General features: G+C 42.0%; 2 protein-coding genes across 3 annotated transcripts; one reads left to right on the forward strand and one right to left on the reverse strand.

Moving 5' to 3' along the window:
- Positions 1-285: 285 nt before the first annotated feature.
- LOC139581751 (polyadenylate-binding protein-interacting protein 2-like) lies at positions 286-2,877 on the reverse strand. The gene is made up of 4 exons (XM_071411850.1): positions 2,743-2,877; positions 2,035-2,177; positions 1,677-1,853; positions 286-1,113 (listed from the first exon to the last, which is right to left on the reverse strand). Exons 2-4 carry the CDS (start codon positions 2,170-2,172, stop codon positions 1,057-1,059), a joined length of 372 nt encoding a protein of 123 aa, XP_071267951.1. The 5' UTR covers positions 2,173-2,177; positions 2,743-2,877; the 3' UTR covers positions 286-1,056.
- Positions 2,866-16,428, forward strand: LOC139581746 (matrin-3-like). Of its 2 annotated transcripts, XM_071411842.1 has the most exons (20): positions 2,866-2,954; positions 3,955-4,962; positions 5,344-5,405; positions 5,635-5,673; positions 6,634-6,743; positions 7,110-7,174; positions 7,354-7,470; positions 8,483-8,608; positions 8,795-8,977; positions 9,479-9,603; positions 9,715-10,345; positions 12,150-12,276; positions 12,459-12,601; positions 12,713-12,841; positions 12,921-13,043; positions 13,149-13,279; positions 13,405-13,717; positions 13,958-14,117; positions 15,527-15,642; positions 15,824-16,428. In XM_071411842.1, the coding sequence occupies exons 2-20, from the start codon at positions 4,168-4,170 to the stop codon at positions 15,884-15,886; spliced, it is 3,558 nt and encodes a 1,185-aa protein (XP_071267943.1). In that variant the 5' UTR covers positions 2,866-2,954; positions 3,955-4,167; the 3' UTR covers positions 15,887-16,428. The 2 variants fall into 2 exon arrangements, with proteins under 2 accessions (XP_071267943.1, XP_071267944.1); XM_071411843.1 differs by lacking the exon at positions 2,866-2,954 and having other exon boundaries at positions 2,962-4,962.
- The last annotated feature ends 628 nt before the right edge of the window (positions 16,429-17,056 follow it).

The following is a 17,056-nucleotide window of genomic DNA, read 5'->3' on the forward strand; positions in this document are numbered from 1 at the left end:
TGTTTTCATGTTATCCAGAGCGTTGGTGGTGGCTGTAACTGTGCTGCTGGCAACATTTTACTGACACCGACTATATTCTACCGGTGTTGAGCGTAAATTCACGAATTATTCTGCGCTCTGGCACTCAGACGAGAGTACTATGAGATCGGAGTATATAGCCAGAGCGGATTTACGAACGCACCCATAAAAATCGATTGCAGTTTGTTTACTATATATAAAACAAGAGTATGAATTTATCAGGGGCCATGATTTGTTGTGTGAAATCACAAAATATATAGTCCAACATTTATTTTCAAATACTTAAAGAAAAAAAACATTTTTATTTTTGTACAATAGTTTTGGTAAGTTTTTATACAGTAGTTTTGCTTTTAGGTGCATTTAGAAAAAACTAAAGTCAACATCGACATGGCAGTAGGATTTCAAGCTCCAGGCTCTGAAAGATAATGTCAGGAAGAAGAGGTGCAATGAAAATAAAATCTAAAATAAGCCTGGCATTTCAGACTCTGAAAAGAAAGATAAATGTAGAACACAAACAAATAAGAGACATATTATAAAGTAGGTAATCTAATTTATAACATCCACCTTTAAACCTGGCTAATATATTACATATTAATCTCATAGCAAACTGCATTTCAACAAAAGGAGACTGTATAAAGAAATATGTTCTCTGAACTTTGTTACTGAATTCATAACACAAACAAAGATCTAACGAAAAATACATCTTGTGATTTTGAGATGAACCACTAGTTTTGATTGAACAGAAAATTATTATTTGATGGGGCAGGTATGTTAGAACAACTTACATAACATAGGCCTATAATATTCAAATAAGAAATACAAGTAAAAAGTATTCTGGCTCCTACCCTGTTTTTACATTCAGAAGAGTTACAACAAACATATGATTTATATACACAACATTATTCAAAACGTTAAACATGCAGGGCTAGCTGGAAAACTTTGGCAACACATTAAGTGCAACAGTGTAACAGAACTCCAACAGATCTTGCTACACTGGCTTCAGTGTGGACAGATGATTCGTTCATCAGAGGACTAGTCTCAGTGCTTCCATCCTGGTACGAATTCTTGTGCTTCAGGGTTCAAATTGCTGTTGATCTAAAGAGAAAAAAAACATTTGGAAAAATGTAATCAAAGCTTACAGAAATTATTCAATCAAAACAAATGGAGATATTATAGGCCTACTCTTAGTAAAGTATGTTCCAGCCTGTGTTATCTTGCCAAACAAGACAAAAATCATACTTTATACGTATGCTCAAAATGTTCTTCTATTCTACTGAGAAATTTACTTTGTTTGTATTCTTATATTTTATTATTTATTTTTGTTGTTGCATTGTCGAGAAGGAACCTACAAGTAAACATTTCGTTGGACGGTGTATCCTTTGTGTATCCCGTACATACGACTAATAAAACTTGAAATGTGGTGGCAAGATAGCACATACATATCTGGGACTAGGCTAGCCTCAGCAACACAGGCTTTTCATGAGTCAAAGAGACAATATTTGGAAGGATGGCCACACGAGACTAGCCTGGCAAGCCACCTGATCCTGCGCATGAATGGTTTCCTACACAAGACTAGGACTAGGCCAACTAAAATGGCTACTTTCCACAGACTTTACTTTAAGGAAACCTGGACAAGCCAAAATCACTGAAACATTTACCGCCAGGCCGTCGACGAAGCCTGTGTCACAGAGGACCAGTAGGTTGAGTTGGTCCTGGAGTTGACCGAGGGTTGGAGGGAGATCTCTTGCTGGGATGAACCATTCATTCTCCTCTTCCTCCAACATCTCCTGGAAACACCGCTCAATGAACTCCTCCTCCCACAGTTCCTCCTCAATCTGCGGACAAAGCATTCAAAATTATTTAGACACCCACTCTTCGCAACACTAAATTATTGAAATAATGATACATTGCTATTACAAAAACAGCTATTTCTTTGTGTGTGATATAGGCATGAAATATTAAATCAACTAGTTACCTAATCTAGTACTTGATCAATAGGCAGAATAATTAGAGTACCTGTCTGTTGAATTCCTCCTCATTCTCCATCCACATGTATTCAGCAAAGGGATTGTCATCATTGATGAACTGTCCATGTAGGATAAGTTCGCTGTTGCTGAGACTTGGGGTGTTGTTGATGCGACTTGGGTCTTTCATTTTGGCTGTAACAAAGATGAGGTAGGTTAGCTGTATCTTCAAAAATAGACCAACAGAAGAAATAATACAACATTTCAGAACACAGTAATAATAAGACACAGCAATGAACAATCAACAACTCGGGGGAAAAAACACAGTAGTTAAAAATGACAGCAACACTGCGATTATAGTTAACTATAGTTTCGGGCTCCCGAGTGGCGCAGCGGTCCTTAGACCGCTTCAGTAATTCAGTGATTTTGCACTGCATCTCAGTGGTAGAGGCGTCACTACAGACACCCTGGTTCGAATCCAGGCTGTAACACAACCGGCCATGATTGGGAGTCCCATAGGCGCACAATTGGCCCAACGTCGTCGTTGGGGTGTAGGCCGTCATTGTAAATAAGAATTTCTTCTTAACTGACTTGCCTAGTTAAATAAAGATTATATTTATTTAAAGAAACGTGTCTACCTTTGTTAAGACGACTCGATATAAAGGCTAAAAGCAGCAAGTAGGCACACACATTTCTGTTTTATATGGACCACAGCAATGTTAATATAACGTTACGATATATTTCATAACAGTCAACTTACCAGGTGAAGGTTCAAAGCTGTCGTTGTTGCTTTTGTTTCTTTCCAACTCTTATTTCCAAGACAAGTGAACAATAATGGCCGCTGAGGCTGTTGTTTACATGTTGAGCGTCAGAGATTGGACGAATCCTATGACCCTCCCACGTGATCAGGGCGCATCCTCCTTGAGACTTTCGTTATATAGCTTCAACGCCGCGTGAGCCCATCCTGCGCAGGTAAGGACAATAAACCTGAGTTCCCTAAATTCGTGAAATCTTCGTTTGACTGTAAAATAACTAACGTTACAAATTACGCATATATATTGTTTATACTGATCTCCTATTTTTTTTGAAGCATAATATACATCTCATGATGAAAACATTCAGCTCGCTGCCAGCAAATTAGCTTCGTAAGCTAGCTAGGCCAGAGGCCTTGCCTTTCACATCAAATATATGTTATGCTGCTGTTACCTATTAACATTTAGTTAGTTACTATTATCTTCAAACTAAACGTGTTTATATCTCCTACGCACAGGATTCAGCAAATATTCACGTACTGAGTAGAAATGTTTTTGGCAGCACAGACAAAAAGCGAAAAACCAGCTCTTGCGGTTAGCTGCATCTCGTGTTAGCTAGCAACTTGAATAGCTAATGTTTCGATACATTCTCTATACTGTTGTCTTTGCTATAGCTGGATCTAAGAGTGTTCTGATCCAGAGACTGGATTCAAATTCCCTTTTTAAGCATTGTAACCTTGTAACTAAAAATTAAGCTATTTTTCAAGTTGTTTCCAAACTGCAGTTAGGACAATTGTTGGTCACTTGGTGCATTACCCTTTCTCTATGAAGATGAACCCATGTTTGATATATCTTCTCTTCTGGCTATGACATACAGTTAATGATACTGTATATCTTCCTCTACTTTCGTATGAGGTCAATTCACGTCTGAATCTTTACTGTACATTTCCCTCCTTTTCTGTGAGTGGTCTCTTCAATGCTTTTATAAATGGTTCTTCCTGTTTCTTTCATATAAAGCTAACATTCTGATTCTGAACACAGTTCAATTGACTACTATTTCAATTGGGCCGTTCTCTCTACACTTGCTATCTGTACATTGTAGGCTAACTGAACCTGGCTGCGGACAGTGTTGTTTGCACCTCCATATCCCCATGCTAACTGTGGAGGAGGGTGGCAGACAAGAACTTACACCCTACACTTTCACCATTATGTTTCTGCAGAAATATTCCATCAGATGAAGAGGAGAGTTTTCCTTTTCCTCATCCACGTTGACTTGTTGCCACGTCGTTGTCAGTTTTTGAATTGACTGAATCTTCTCTTCGTTCAAAGACTTCTAAATTGGCCCTCACTTAACTGCTTCCTTATTCTGTTATTGTGCTGTGTAATCTCACTTTGAGTTAGTTTAGAGCACGTCAGCCATTTTGAGGATTGCCATGTCCCAGAAGATTCCATCTGATAGCTCTCAGAAAGGCTTTGCTGTGGGACGCGGGCTCCTGGCTGCTGCTGAGACCCTCAACTTCAGCATGAATGAACAGCGTTCAGACAGTCTCCATCATGGCTCAACCTCCAGACAGTTGCACAGCATGTCCTCGGGTATGGGGGGTGGTGAGGGTGACCGTGACCCGCAGCTGTCCCGTCGTGGTGGTGGCAGCCACATTGGCAACTCCATGAAGCTGTTTGCCAGCTTGGGCCTGTCGCCCGCTGACCTAGACATGCTGGCACAGATCCCAGAAGACAACATTAGTGTGGAGACCTTGCCTCACCTTATAATGCAGCTTAAGAACCGGAAGGTGGAGTCTGACAGACGCATGGCAGGCAACTCTAGAGGGGACCTGTCCGGCCTCTCCTCTGAGCCCTCATACAGAGCCAGCAGAGACGACTGGGGCGACATGCGTGTTGGCAAACTGGGTGGTTCCATCGGGCAAGCTTCGGCCCACGCTCAGCAAGGAGACTTGGGCTACAGTTCTATCCAAGACACTTCAGCTGGAAGGTACGAACTCGACTATGGCCACGGCAGTGGTGCAAGAGATCCAGGGTGGTATTCAGATCTTTCCCATGATCGCTACAGCGGTATGGGCATGGGTCCCCCCTCAGCGGCAGACAGTGTCTTTATGACCAGGAGAATGGGTTCCCCGTCCCAAGGCAAAGTGCAGGACTTCTTAGGAGTTATACCTCACATGTTTCCCCATGTGTGCGCTCTTTGTGATTTTGACGTGCATTCTACCATGGTGAGTATTAACTCCAATTCATTTTCCACTTTACCTGTCTATTTCACACCGTCTGCTCTGATCTCAGTTTGATTGCTACTCTCATGCACGCACGGACACTTTCAATTCAAGACCACTTTTTTGAATTTTATAATCAAATATTTTATATCTTTTGATTTATCAAGTGATGAAAAGCCAATTCTACAGTACACTAAGTAATGATTCAACAAGTCTGTTTTATATTAGCATCATATCTCCACTTATTCAGCTTCTTTCTCCTTTTTTGAAGAGCCGTAGTTTAATCACCCTTTTGCTTTCTAATTGGTGTGGGAGCCAATTGATGTACACAGTGTATGTATTCAGTAAATCAGTCACTCATCCAGTGGGTGTCTTGGTCTGCAGGAGTGGAACCAGCACACGGATGGATTACGCCACACAGAAAACCAGAGGCTCCTCCTGCAAATGTAAGTTACTATTCCTCTTCAAACACACTACGTTATGTAAAGACCTTTTTTTAGCAACAAGGTTGTTTTGACTAATGTTCAAATAGCCACTGAAGAATGTGATACACACTGAAAGGTCTGTATACAACTTTTACCCTGCCTGCTTGAACTAATGCACGAAGAGAGAGGGGAAAATATATATATTTTAAAACAAAATCATTTTTGACCAATGTTCTCCCATGATCTTTAGGTACCCAGAATGGGATCCACACATGGCCACAAGCAGAAGGTATGTGTCTCACTTTCCCGCACGTGCACACACGCTCTCTCTTTCTCACACACACGCCGGTTGTTATAACATGTTTGCAAATATTAGTCCCAAGAGTTGATAAAGAACAAGAACCAGTTAACAAGAAACCTTCAGGTGTTTAGACTTTAAAGAGTAACTGCCCCTTAAAAAAACAACTTTTCATTTAGAAAACAGCCTATGTGGCATCTATGAGTGTGAAACATTTATTCTACTGTCAACATTGACTACAGAGTGTAAATACGGTCATTTTGGTCATAAAGTCCGTCTTGTCCAAAACAGAGTTTTGTGAGGCTTGTGGTCCTTGACTGCATCACAACATAAACGAAGGTTGGCTTTGTTTTAATCCTGCCGACAGCTGGCATCACACTAGAAATTATAAATTTGGCGTGCAGCTGCACTCGACCCGATTGGAATCCCTTTGGTAAATTTGGGTTGCCTTTGGATATCCCTATGGGGCTAGTTAGGGACCATCGATAAACGGGGACAATATGTTGAAATTTCAATGACTTACCCTCAAACCAACTATAAATTGCAGAAATTAATTTACAAATATTGAAAGCATTTATTGAGAACTAAAAGGAATGAGAATATTATCTCATTTACATTGTTTAATTTATTGACGGCTCCTAACTAGCCCCGGGGATAGGCTATCCAAATTCAAACCAAATTTACCGCCGTCGCACACCAGTCAGCTAAAATTAATTGTCTAAATAATTTGTTTAACTCTTGCCACCTGCGAACACATACACACACACACACACGAGACAACCACACCCCAAAACCAACTCGAGTTTGAATTAAGTCATGGACACAAGTCATGGATTTCTTAATGAACCAAATATAAAACGAGGCCAACTCAGGAAGTGAAGTTGCACTTTAAATACGTGGCTGAATCAGTCTTATGTAATTAGACTGAATCTCATGTTTGTCCCTTTTCAGCGGTGGGTCTCATCAACTGGAGACCACCAATCAATCAGCCGGTCTCCTGGGACCAATCCCCATGGCTGAAAGGCAGCAGGCTGGAGGAGGGCGCATGAGCTCCGGCTGGGGTAATGCTGTGTTTGTGTGAAAGATTACGCCTGTGTCTGAAATGGCATCCTCTTCTCTTTTAGTGCACTACTTTTCATTAGGGTTCCATAGGGCTTTGGCCAAAAGTAGTGCACTATATAGGGAATAGGGTACCTTTTCGGATGCAACCAATGTATACTTATTCCTGTCACTTACTGATGAATTTTTGTATTCATTACCATGTTATCATTGTCATTAAAGGGATAGGCCTAGTTCACCCAAATTACTAAATGACATATTGGCTTCCTGACCCTGTAATCAGTCTAGGGACAAAGGAAGATATATATATATATATATATATATAGATATATATATATATATATATAAAACCTCTTATGTCTTTTTAGGTGGGGGTGCTGGATCTAATGTTGGATCAGGCAAGCCACATCAACACTCTATGGCACCTAAGCAGGTAATGTGTTTTATTTGTCATGATATTATCTTGATCAAATACAGTCTTTTTACTGCAATGCAGTGACCAGGTAAGTCCTCATCAAAATTTACTGGTATGTATTTTACTGGTATGTCTTTGGTGTGAAAGTCATGGATTCAACCTGTTTTTGTATCTGTCTGAACTGTTCTCCTCCTCAGATCAGAAGCAAAGTAGTGGTGGCTAAATATGACAGGAGTCCTCTGTCTAACAAAGCCCTGTTCGCCCTGGTTGAACCCTTTGGAACTCTCTGTGAACACCTGGTACTGAAGAACAAGGTAAAGCACGACACTTTGTGCCACCTTGCCAGGGGCATGTTCAATTCTGGGCCTGCGTGGACATTCTAGAATTTGCGTGCTCAACAAACTAATGGGATTTATCCAAATTAATTTTTATGATAAGTCAGAGCCATACTGTATTTCTGCGCTCGTGAACAAGCGTTACAACCCCGCCTGGGAAAACGCACTCATTTGCTGTGTGATTTGGAAATGTTGGAACTGGGTCATGACAGTTTCTAAAGCGCAATGGTAAATTTGATCACATTTCTGTAGAGGTGTGGGCAGAATGTTTTAATATTTTGCTGTGACTTTTTAAACAAACATTTCTGACCAAATAAAAGTATTAGAAACATATCAGTCAATGTGCTCCTATACAATCTCCTTCCCCAACGGCAAATACATCTGTCTTCACATTAGACCTACCTTCTGTTTTTATTGGCCGACCATTATTAGAATCCCCATGCCTCAAACACTTCAATTACCCCCCCCCCCCCTCCAAAAAAACACAACAATATTTCCTTGCAATGCAATTGATCAACCACTAGAAATTCTGCGTATGCATGGTCTGAGAAGTGAGGGGAAATACACACGCTTCCCCCTCAAGTTCAAACTTGATTAAGACCAATCTTTGCAGGGGAAACTGTCGCACAACGCGAGGTTGTCTTTAAAAAATATATATATAAAAAATTGTGCCCACACACTTTTGAGAAATGACGCCCCTAGTCGTTGACGATAAAGATTCTTAATTTGAGTGTCCAGGAAACCACCCCTTTTGTGTTTTCACACAACTTTCCTCTTATTACAATGTATATATAAATTCTGCTTCAACAGAGTAACTAACGTATTACAGTACAACTGGAATTATATAGATCACAATGCAAACTCTTTCAAACGCTTGACTTGCTCTTAGTACCTATTTTTAACAGAAGTAAGCGGATGACGTTGTTGTATTAGAGCACCTGCTGACTGGTCCTGTAACACAGGGTTCATGATGCGTATTTCTACTCCACAGGCCTTTTTAGAAATGGAGACTCATAAGGAAGCTAGGGATGTGGTGAGCTTCTACCAGCAGACCCCAGCGGTGTTGTATGGGAAACAAATCACTTGTTATCTGTCCAAGGAAATCATGGTGATTCAGGTAATATTGGAGTGTCCTTATTAATCTATTTTCATTAGTTTTGCCTGTATCTGTTGTATAGATGAAATACTTCAAATCACTCAGCTGCATATCTATCTTTGCTGACCGTTAACTACCCCATTCAATTCAAGCAGTGATCATGCATGCAGATCAGTACACGTAATATGTTCCTCTTTCTGAATACAGAAAGACAGCAGAACTGAGAGAATCAACCGGGAGGCGAAACAAGGCAAAGAGCCAGCGCCAGCGAACCAATCGCAGGTAGTCTTCTTCTCCAACTTGCCGCGTGAGAATGAGAAGAAGCAGGAACTCCTCACCATCGCGCGGCGCTTCGGCACCGTGGAGAAACACTTGTTTCTAACTGATGAGGTAAAAGTCCTATTGTTCTCTGTATAAAAAATATACTAACGTTTGGATAAAAGCGTCTGCTAAATGGCGCATATAATTTTTTAAATAACTCAGCAAAAAAAGAAACTTCCCTTTTTCCGGACCCTGTCTTTCAAAGAAGATTCGTTAAAATCCAAATAACTTCACAGATCTTCATTTGTAAAGGGTTTAAACACTGTTGCCCATGCTTGTTCAGTGAACCATGAACAATTAATGAACATGCACCTGTGGAACGGTCCTTAAGACACTAACAGCTTACAGACGGTAGGTAATTAAGGTCACAGTTATGAAAACTTAGGACACTAAAGAGGCCTTTCTACTGACTCTGAAAAACCCCACAAGAAAGATGCCCAGGGTCCCTGCTCACCTGTGTGAACGTGCCTTAGGCATGCTGCAAGGAGGCTTGGGGATATAATTTTTTATTATATTCTGGATCTGTCATGAAAGCTTAAAATGTATAAACGTTTGCGTTCGTCTTCCAAGTCCTTTGTTCAGCTGGAGTCTGCAGAGGATGCTGAGATGTTGGTGAAGTACTACACTCTGAATCCACTGACCATCCATGGAAAGAGTGTCCGCTTAAACATCTGTACCAAGTACAAGACCTTAAAGTAAGAATTCCAAGATTGATTCAGTGCTTCATTATCATATTAGAGGACTTAGTTGGCCTTTTTTCACAGAGGTCGCTGTACTGATTGTGGATTGTTGTCTGTCTGTAACAGTGTGAGTAATCGCTCCAACAAACTGATGGATGACAAGAGAAGGAGAAGCAACAGTAGTACTGGGCCCAAAGACAGAGGTTCCTCCTCCAGGAGCGCTAAATCTTCCTCTAGCAGCAAAGCCAAAGAGGGCAAGAAGGAACCACGAAAAGGAGAGGACTGCAGTGCAGAGGGAGAGGGGTCAGGGAGAGAGGGAGAGGGGTCAGGTGACGAGGTGGCTGGTGTGATGGAGGGAGATGAAGCTGAGGAGTGCAAAGGAGAGGGAGACCAAGGTTCACGTGATGATGGGCCGTCAGAGGACAAGGCTGAAGCCGTGACGGAAGACCCAGAGACTGCTGCCAACACCAGTCTGGAATCCCAGGAGGAGAAGGAACCTGCTCCGGACTCTGACGATGTTCCGAGCACTGCAAAGGTTCTGAGCAGTAGTGATGTCACCGAGAAGGCTGAGGGGTCAGAGGTGGAGGAGGGGACTGTGCCTGATCCAGAGGAGAAAGCAGAGGGAGAGCCTGAGAGTGAACAGATGGAAACTGAAGCCACTACAGATGAGCCAGAGACCGAGGACAAGGATGACATGCCGTCTTCAGAGCCAGCAGAGAGCTCAGACATGCATGAGGAACAACTACCTGCAGACCAGGTAGGTCAACAACAGAAAACATTTACAGTCCAAGAAAATATTATATTTGTCTTGCTTACAAGTTGGCGCTACTCTTGTGTTTTTGTTCTGTTGAGCACAGTGACATATCTCCCTTAAATAAAATAAAAAAATGTATATTGTTCATATTGTAAACATTTATTTTGAATATGTAACTAATATTTTGAATATGTAACTAATATGTTGACATACAGTACCAGTCAAAAGTGTGGACACCTACTCATTCCAGGGTTTTTATTTTTACTATTTTCTACATTGTAGAATAATAGTGAAGACATCAAAACTATTAAATAACACACAGAATCATGCAGTAACCAAAAAAAGTGTTAAACAAATCAAAATATATTTTGTTTGATTCTTCAAAGTAACCACCCTTTGCCTTGATGACAGCTTTGCACAGTCTTGGCATTCTCTCAACCAGCTTCATGAGGTAGTCACCTGAAATACATTTCAATTAACAGATGTGCGTTGTTCAAAGTTAATTTGTGGAATTTCTTTCCTTAATGTGTTTCAGCTTATCAGTTGTGTTGTGACAAGGTAGGGGTGGTATACATAAGATAGTCCATATTATGGCAAGAACAGCTCAAATACACAAAGATAAACGACGGTTCATTACTTTAAGACATGAAGGTCAGTCAATACGGAACATTTCAAGAACTTTGAAAGTTTCTTCAAGTGCAGTCGGAAAAACCATCAAGCGCTATGATGAAACTGCCTCTCATGAGGACCGCCAGAGGAAAGCAAGACCCAGGGTTACCTCTGCTGCAGAGGATAAGTTCATTAGAATTACCAGCCTCGGAAATTGCAGCCCAAATAAATGTTTCACCGAGTTCAAGTAACAGACACATCTCAACATCAACTGTTCAGAGGAGACTGCGTGAATCAGGGCTTCGTGGTCGAATTGCTGCAAAGAAACCACTAGTAAAGGACACCAATAAGAAGAAGAGACTTGCTTGGGCCAAGAAACACGAGAGATGGACATTAGACCGGTGGAAATGTGTCCTTTGGTCTGATGAGTCCAAATGTGAGATTTTTGGATTCAACCGCAGTGTCTTTGTGAGACGCAGAGTAGGTGAACGGATGCTCTCCGCATGTGTGGGTCCCACCGTGAAGCATGGAGGAGCAGGTGTGATGGTGCTTTTCTGGTGACACTGTCTGTGATTTATTTAGAATTCAAGGCACACTTAACCCGCATGGCTACCACAGCATTCTGCAGCGATATGCCATCCCATCTGGTTTGGGCTTAGTTCCACTATCGTTTTCCCCCCCAACAGTACAATGACCTAAAACACACCTCCAGGCTCTGTAAGGGCTATTTGACCAAGAAGAAGAGTGATGGATTGCTGCATCAGATGACCTATCTGCTACAGTCACCCGACCTCAATCCAATTGAGATGGTTTGGGATGAGTTGGACTGCAGAGTGAAGGATAAGCCGACAACAAGTGCTCCGCATAAGTGCGAACTCCTTCAAGACTGTTGGAAAAGCATTCCAGGTGAAGCTGGTTGAGAGAATGCCAAGCGTGTGCAAAGCTGTCATCAAGGCAAATGGTGGCTACTTTGAAGAATCTCAAATATAAAATATTTTGATTTTTTTTAATACTTATTTGGTTATTACATGATTCCATATGTGTTATTTCGTAGTTTTGATGTCTTCACTATTATTCTACAATGTAGAAAATAGTAAAAATAAAGAAACCCTTGAATGTGTAGGTGTCCAGACTTTTAACTGGTACTTTTATGTTGAATATGTAACTAATATGTTGACATGTTGTTCCTTTCCGACAGGAGGAGGGCAGCATGGAGCAGGATTTCCCAGAGAACATGGATGACTTTGTGACTCTGGATGAGCTGGCAGAGGACGATGACTTGGAGAGACAGGACTCCTCATCCAAAGAAAAGTACTCCTCTTCAGGTAAACAACATTAACTTCACCTCCTAGCATGATGTTTGATCATTTAATTTAGGATGCTTGATGACAGCGTCTGTGGAATTGAAAACCATTGCTACAGTGTCGCCCCACGTGAAAATAAGCTACAGCAACTGTTGTTGGAAAAGTAAACAGTTGTGTAATTGTCGCTCTCATTCTCTCTGCAGGAAGCTATAAGAAAATAGGGGGATTGAGAGTGGTCAACGTTGTGGGATTTAAACGAGCCTATGGTTTTCTGAACGAGATCTTGGCCCTGGCCAAACCCTTCGGTACAGTAGTTCAGCACCTGGTGCTTGACGTGAGACCCGAGGTAAAGTTAGTTAGTTGGTTGGTTGGTTGATAGATTAATTTGACAGTGAAGCGAAAAATAGTGAAGGCAACGTGTCCCTATTGTGTATCTTTTGTTTGTTGGTGAACATAGGCCTTTCTGCAACTCAATTCAGAAGAGGAGGCAAAAGCAATGGTCAATTTCTACAGTGGGAATGTAACACCAACTGTGTGTGGGAAATCTGTGAAAATCTACCATTCACAGACATACGCTACCATTCAGGTGAGCTCCGTACCTGCAGATTGTTGGTCAGCCTTCTACAGTAGAAGTTGTTTTGTAATGTTTTCTGATCTTCTTGCAGAGTGGGAGAGTGGTATACGTGGGACAGATCCCCCACTTCAAATCCTCAGATGCCTCTCTTCTGAAAATTGCTGAACCGTTCGGCAAAGTGAGACGCTATTTCCTGAACAGATCTCGCAACGAGGTAATGAAATATCTTGTTCTCTCTTCGGCTACAGAGCTTCTTGGAAACGAGTGGGATACAATAGAAATCCAAATTTGTTTTGTATGTTAATTATTTAATTTCTAGTGTTTCATTGAGATGGAACGTGGAGAGGACGCTGAGAGAATGTCTGAGACCTACAAGGACACGCCCCCTAAATTCGAGGGCAAGCGACTAACGGTGTACGTGAGCAGGAAGTACAAACAACTCAAATACGGGTGAGTCAAATGAAACAACAGTTCATGTAATTGCTGTGAGCGTTGTACATTTCAACTTATTTCTGTCACTACTAAGATGCTGCTCTTCCGCGACACTAAAGATGAAATGCTCTTTCCCACACTAGACACCGACCACCAGGCCCTGACTCCGAGGAGAAGAAGAGGCCGTCGAAGAGGGAGCGATCAGGCAGTGAAACGAGCTCCCACAGGAGCTCAGCAGCCAAAAGCTCAGCCAAGCAGGATGAAGAACCTCCAGTCAAGAAGTCCAGAGAGGAGACGGCGGCATCCTCGGCAGACGAGCCTGACAAAGAAGACAAGGAGGAGATGGAGACGCCCACTGAGCAGAGTGAGGTAGAGGTTAGGAAGGAGGAGGAGGTCCAGGGAGAACACGGTCAACCCTCTGAGAACTCAGCTGTACACAAGATTGACACTGACATGGTAAGTTTATCTGGCTTTGGTTGTTCTGAAAATGCCACCATATTCACTATGGTGTATTACTACGGATCACAGTCCTATGGGGCTTTGGTCAAAGGTAGTTCGCTGTCATCATCAGCAATTCCTCTATGATGATCTGATGGGGAATATGACACCATTTTGGGATGTAACCCGAGGCAGTTTTAGTTTGTCAACCGAAGGTAGTAACTTAAGGAACTGACTCTCTATTGCTCTATACTGTAGAACATCAAAATGGAGGAAAACGAGACGCCAATTTCCATAGTGAGTGTGAGGAGCGTTGAGGAGAATGGAGAGACTGCTAGCACACCATCCCAGGCCGAGGGGAAGCTGTCATCAACCAGTCCTGTTCCTCTGGGGCCTTATGAGCCTAACCACCCAGTGGGTAAGGACATGCTCAGATGAATACTCTAGAGGGAAAATGGTTTTCTATGCATTTAGAAAGACTTTTATTTTTTTTATAACATATAGAATAATAAAAAAATTCTGTCAGGCAACTCTTGTCCATCACATTAAAAATATATACACTACACAAACAAAAGTATCTGGACACCCCTTTAATTTAATGGATTCAGTTATTTTTTTGTTGCAGACAGATGTATAAAATCGAGCAAACGGCCTTGCAATCTACGTAGACAAACCATTGGCAGTAGAATGGCCTTACTGAAGAGCTCAGTGACTTTCAATTTCTGCCCTGCTAGAGCTGCCCAAGGTCAACTGTAAGTGTTGATATTGTGAAGTGGAAACATCTCGGAGCAACAGCTTCTCAACCACAAAGTGGTAGGGCTCACAAGCTCACAGAACGGGGCCGCCGAGTGCGGAAGCACGTAGAAATTGTCCTCGGTTGTGAGTTCAAAACTGCCTCTGGAAACGTCAGCACAGGAACTGTTCGTCGGGAGCTCCTTGAAATGGGTTTCCATGGCCGAACAGCCGCACACATGCCTAAGATCACCATGCGTAATGCCAAACCTCGGCTGGAGTGGTGTGAAGCTCGCTGCCATTGTACTCTAGAGCAGTGGAAACGCGTTCTCTGGAGTGATGAATCACGCTTCACCATCTAGCAGTCCAACATCAAATATGGGTTTGGCGGATGCCAGGAGAACGTTACCTGCCCCAATGCACAGTGCCAACTGTAACGTTTGGTGGAGGAGGAGTAATGGTCTGGGGCTGTTTTTCATGGTTCGGGCCCCTTAGTTCCAGTGAAGGGAAACCTTAACCTTACAGCATACAATGGCATTCTAGACAATTCTGTGCTTCCAACTTTGTGGCAACAGTTTGGGGAAGGCCCTTTCCTGTTTCAGCATGACAATGCCCCCGTGCATAAAGCGAAGTACATACAGAAATGGTTTGTCGAGATCGGTGTGGAAGAACTTGACTGGCCTGCACAGAGCCCTGACCTCAACCCCATCGAACACCTTTGGGATGAATTTGGAACGCCGACTACGAGCCAGGCCTAATCACCCAACATCAGTGCCCGACCTCACTAATGCTCTTGTGGCTGAATGGAAGTTCCAACATCTAGTGGAAAGCCTTCCCAGAAGAGTGGAAGCTGTTGTAGGAGTGAAAGAGGGGGGGGGGGCAACTTTATATTAATTCCCATGATTTTAGAATGAGATGTTCAGCGCGCAGGTGTCCACATACTTTTGACCATGTAGATTATATCATATTTCATACATTATAACCAAATGTTCAAATCAAATGTTATTTGTCACGTGCCCTGAATAGAACAGGTGTAGACCTTACAGTGAAATTCTTACAACCAAACATCATAGTGACACTGTTGTCTGATTGCAGGTGTTGAATATGTGAAGATGGGATACTATTGTAGAGTCTGTTTCCTGTTCTATTCCAATGAGGAGACAGCCAAGAAGGTTCACTGCAGCAGTCAATCTCACTACCAAAAACTCAAGGTAAACATATACAATATTTTAGTCAATTAGCAGATATACCAAAATATCTAAGCAGTCATTTAAAGCTCTGACACAAAACACACCAATACGTCTCTGACTTTATATCAAACACTTGTCAGCGTCAGAAAAACATTTGCTCTGAAATCTAAACGCTGTCCCTTATTTTATTTTTTTCTTTCAGAAACATCTGGAAAAGGAGAAGGCCAAAGCTCAAAGTACCACAGGGACGAAGACTCCCATGTAGGAAATGACAGGAACTGTTTACACGTGGATAGAGTTAGTTTGTAACGCTAGAGTGGAAGTTTCAGCATTTTTTTTTTTTTTTTTTTTTAAACTTTCATGTTTAGTCATACAGTTTTGTAACTTTTTTATTTTAACCAATGTACTGTACCAGGAGGAACCAACCATGATGGGTCTGGTCTGGAGAATGTAGGGAGTTTTGTATGCCTGGGTTTTGTTTTTAATGTTTTCTGATGACTCGTCTTGCTAAATTTATAAGCGCGAGACACATTTTTGATTTGCATTGGACTACATTCCTGTCAGATGCTGGTCTTTTGATTGTTTCCCCGACTGTTGTGATGCAGAGACGAGAAATAATGTAACCAATTATATTAGGGCAAGAGTCTAAAAGGAGCTTGGTTGATCATTTTAATTAATAAATGCCTCCCATGCAGACGTTCACATGATTGCATTGCTTGAAAGTATAATGAACAAAAATATAAATTCAACATGTAATGTGTTGGTCCCATGTTTCATGAGTTGAAATAAAAGATCCCAGAAATTTTTCAGATGCATCAAAAGCTTATTTCTCAAATGTTGTGCACAAGTTTGTTTACATCCCTGTTACTGAGCATTTCTCCTTTGCCAAGATAATCCATCCACCTGACAGGTGTGGCATATCAAGAAGCTGATTAAACAGCATGATCAATCCACAGGTGCACCTTGTGCTGGGGACAATAAAAGGCCACTAAAATGTGCGGTTTTGTCACAACACAATGCCACAGATGTCTCAATTGGCATGCTGACTGCAGGAATGTCCACCCGAGCTGTTGCCAGAGAATTGAATTTCCACAAGACCTGTTGCCGGTGAATTGAATGTTAATTTCTCTACCATAAGCTGCCTCCGTCATTTTTAGAGAATTTGGCAGTCTGTCCAACCGGCCTCACAACCGCAGACCACGTGTAACCATGCCAGCCCAAGACCTCCACATCTGGCTTCTAAACCTGTGGGATGATCTGAGAATGTCCACCAGAGCTGTTGCCGGTGAATTGAATAATAATTTCTCTACCATAAGGTGCCTCCAATGTCGTTTCAGGGAATTTGGCAGTACGTCCAACAGGCCTCACAACCGCAGACCGCGTGTAACCATCCCAGGACCTCCACATCTGGCTTCCAGGCTGTATCGCAACCGGC

Source organism: Salvelinus alpinus, chromosome 7 (genome assembly GCF_045679555.1).
Source record: "Salvelinus alpinus chromosome 7, SLU_Salpinus.1, whole genome shotgun sequence".
NCBI lineage: Eukaryota > Metazoa > Chordata > Actinopteri > Salmoniformes > Salmonidae > Salvelinus > Salvelinus alpinus.

Coding starts and splice junctions, on each gene's coding strand:
- LOC139581751 (XM_071411850.1), bottom strand. CDS start 2,172: ATGAAAGACCCAAGTCGCATCAACAACACCCCAAGTCTCAGCAACAGC. Junction 1,854..2,034: donor AGGAGGAATTCAACAGACAG/GTACTCTAATTA, acceptor CTTTGTCCGCAG/ATTGAGGAGGAACTGTGGGA. Junction 1,114..1,676: donor GCTTCGTCGACGGCCTGGCG/GTAAATGTTTCA, acceptor TTTTCTCTTTAG/ATCAACAGCAATTTGAACCC.
- LOC139581746 (XM_071411842.1), top strand. CDS start 4,168: ATGTCCCAGAAGATTCCATCTGATAGCTCTCAGAAAGGCTTTGCTGTG. Junction 4,963..5,343: donor TTGACGTGCATTCTACCATG/GTGAGTATTAAC, acceptor CTTGGTCTGCAG/GAGTGGAACCAGCACACGGA. Junction 9,604..9,714: donor ACCAAGTACAAGACCTTAAA/GTAAGAATTCCA, acceptor TGTCTGTAACAG/TGTGAGTAATCGCTCCAACA.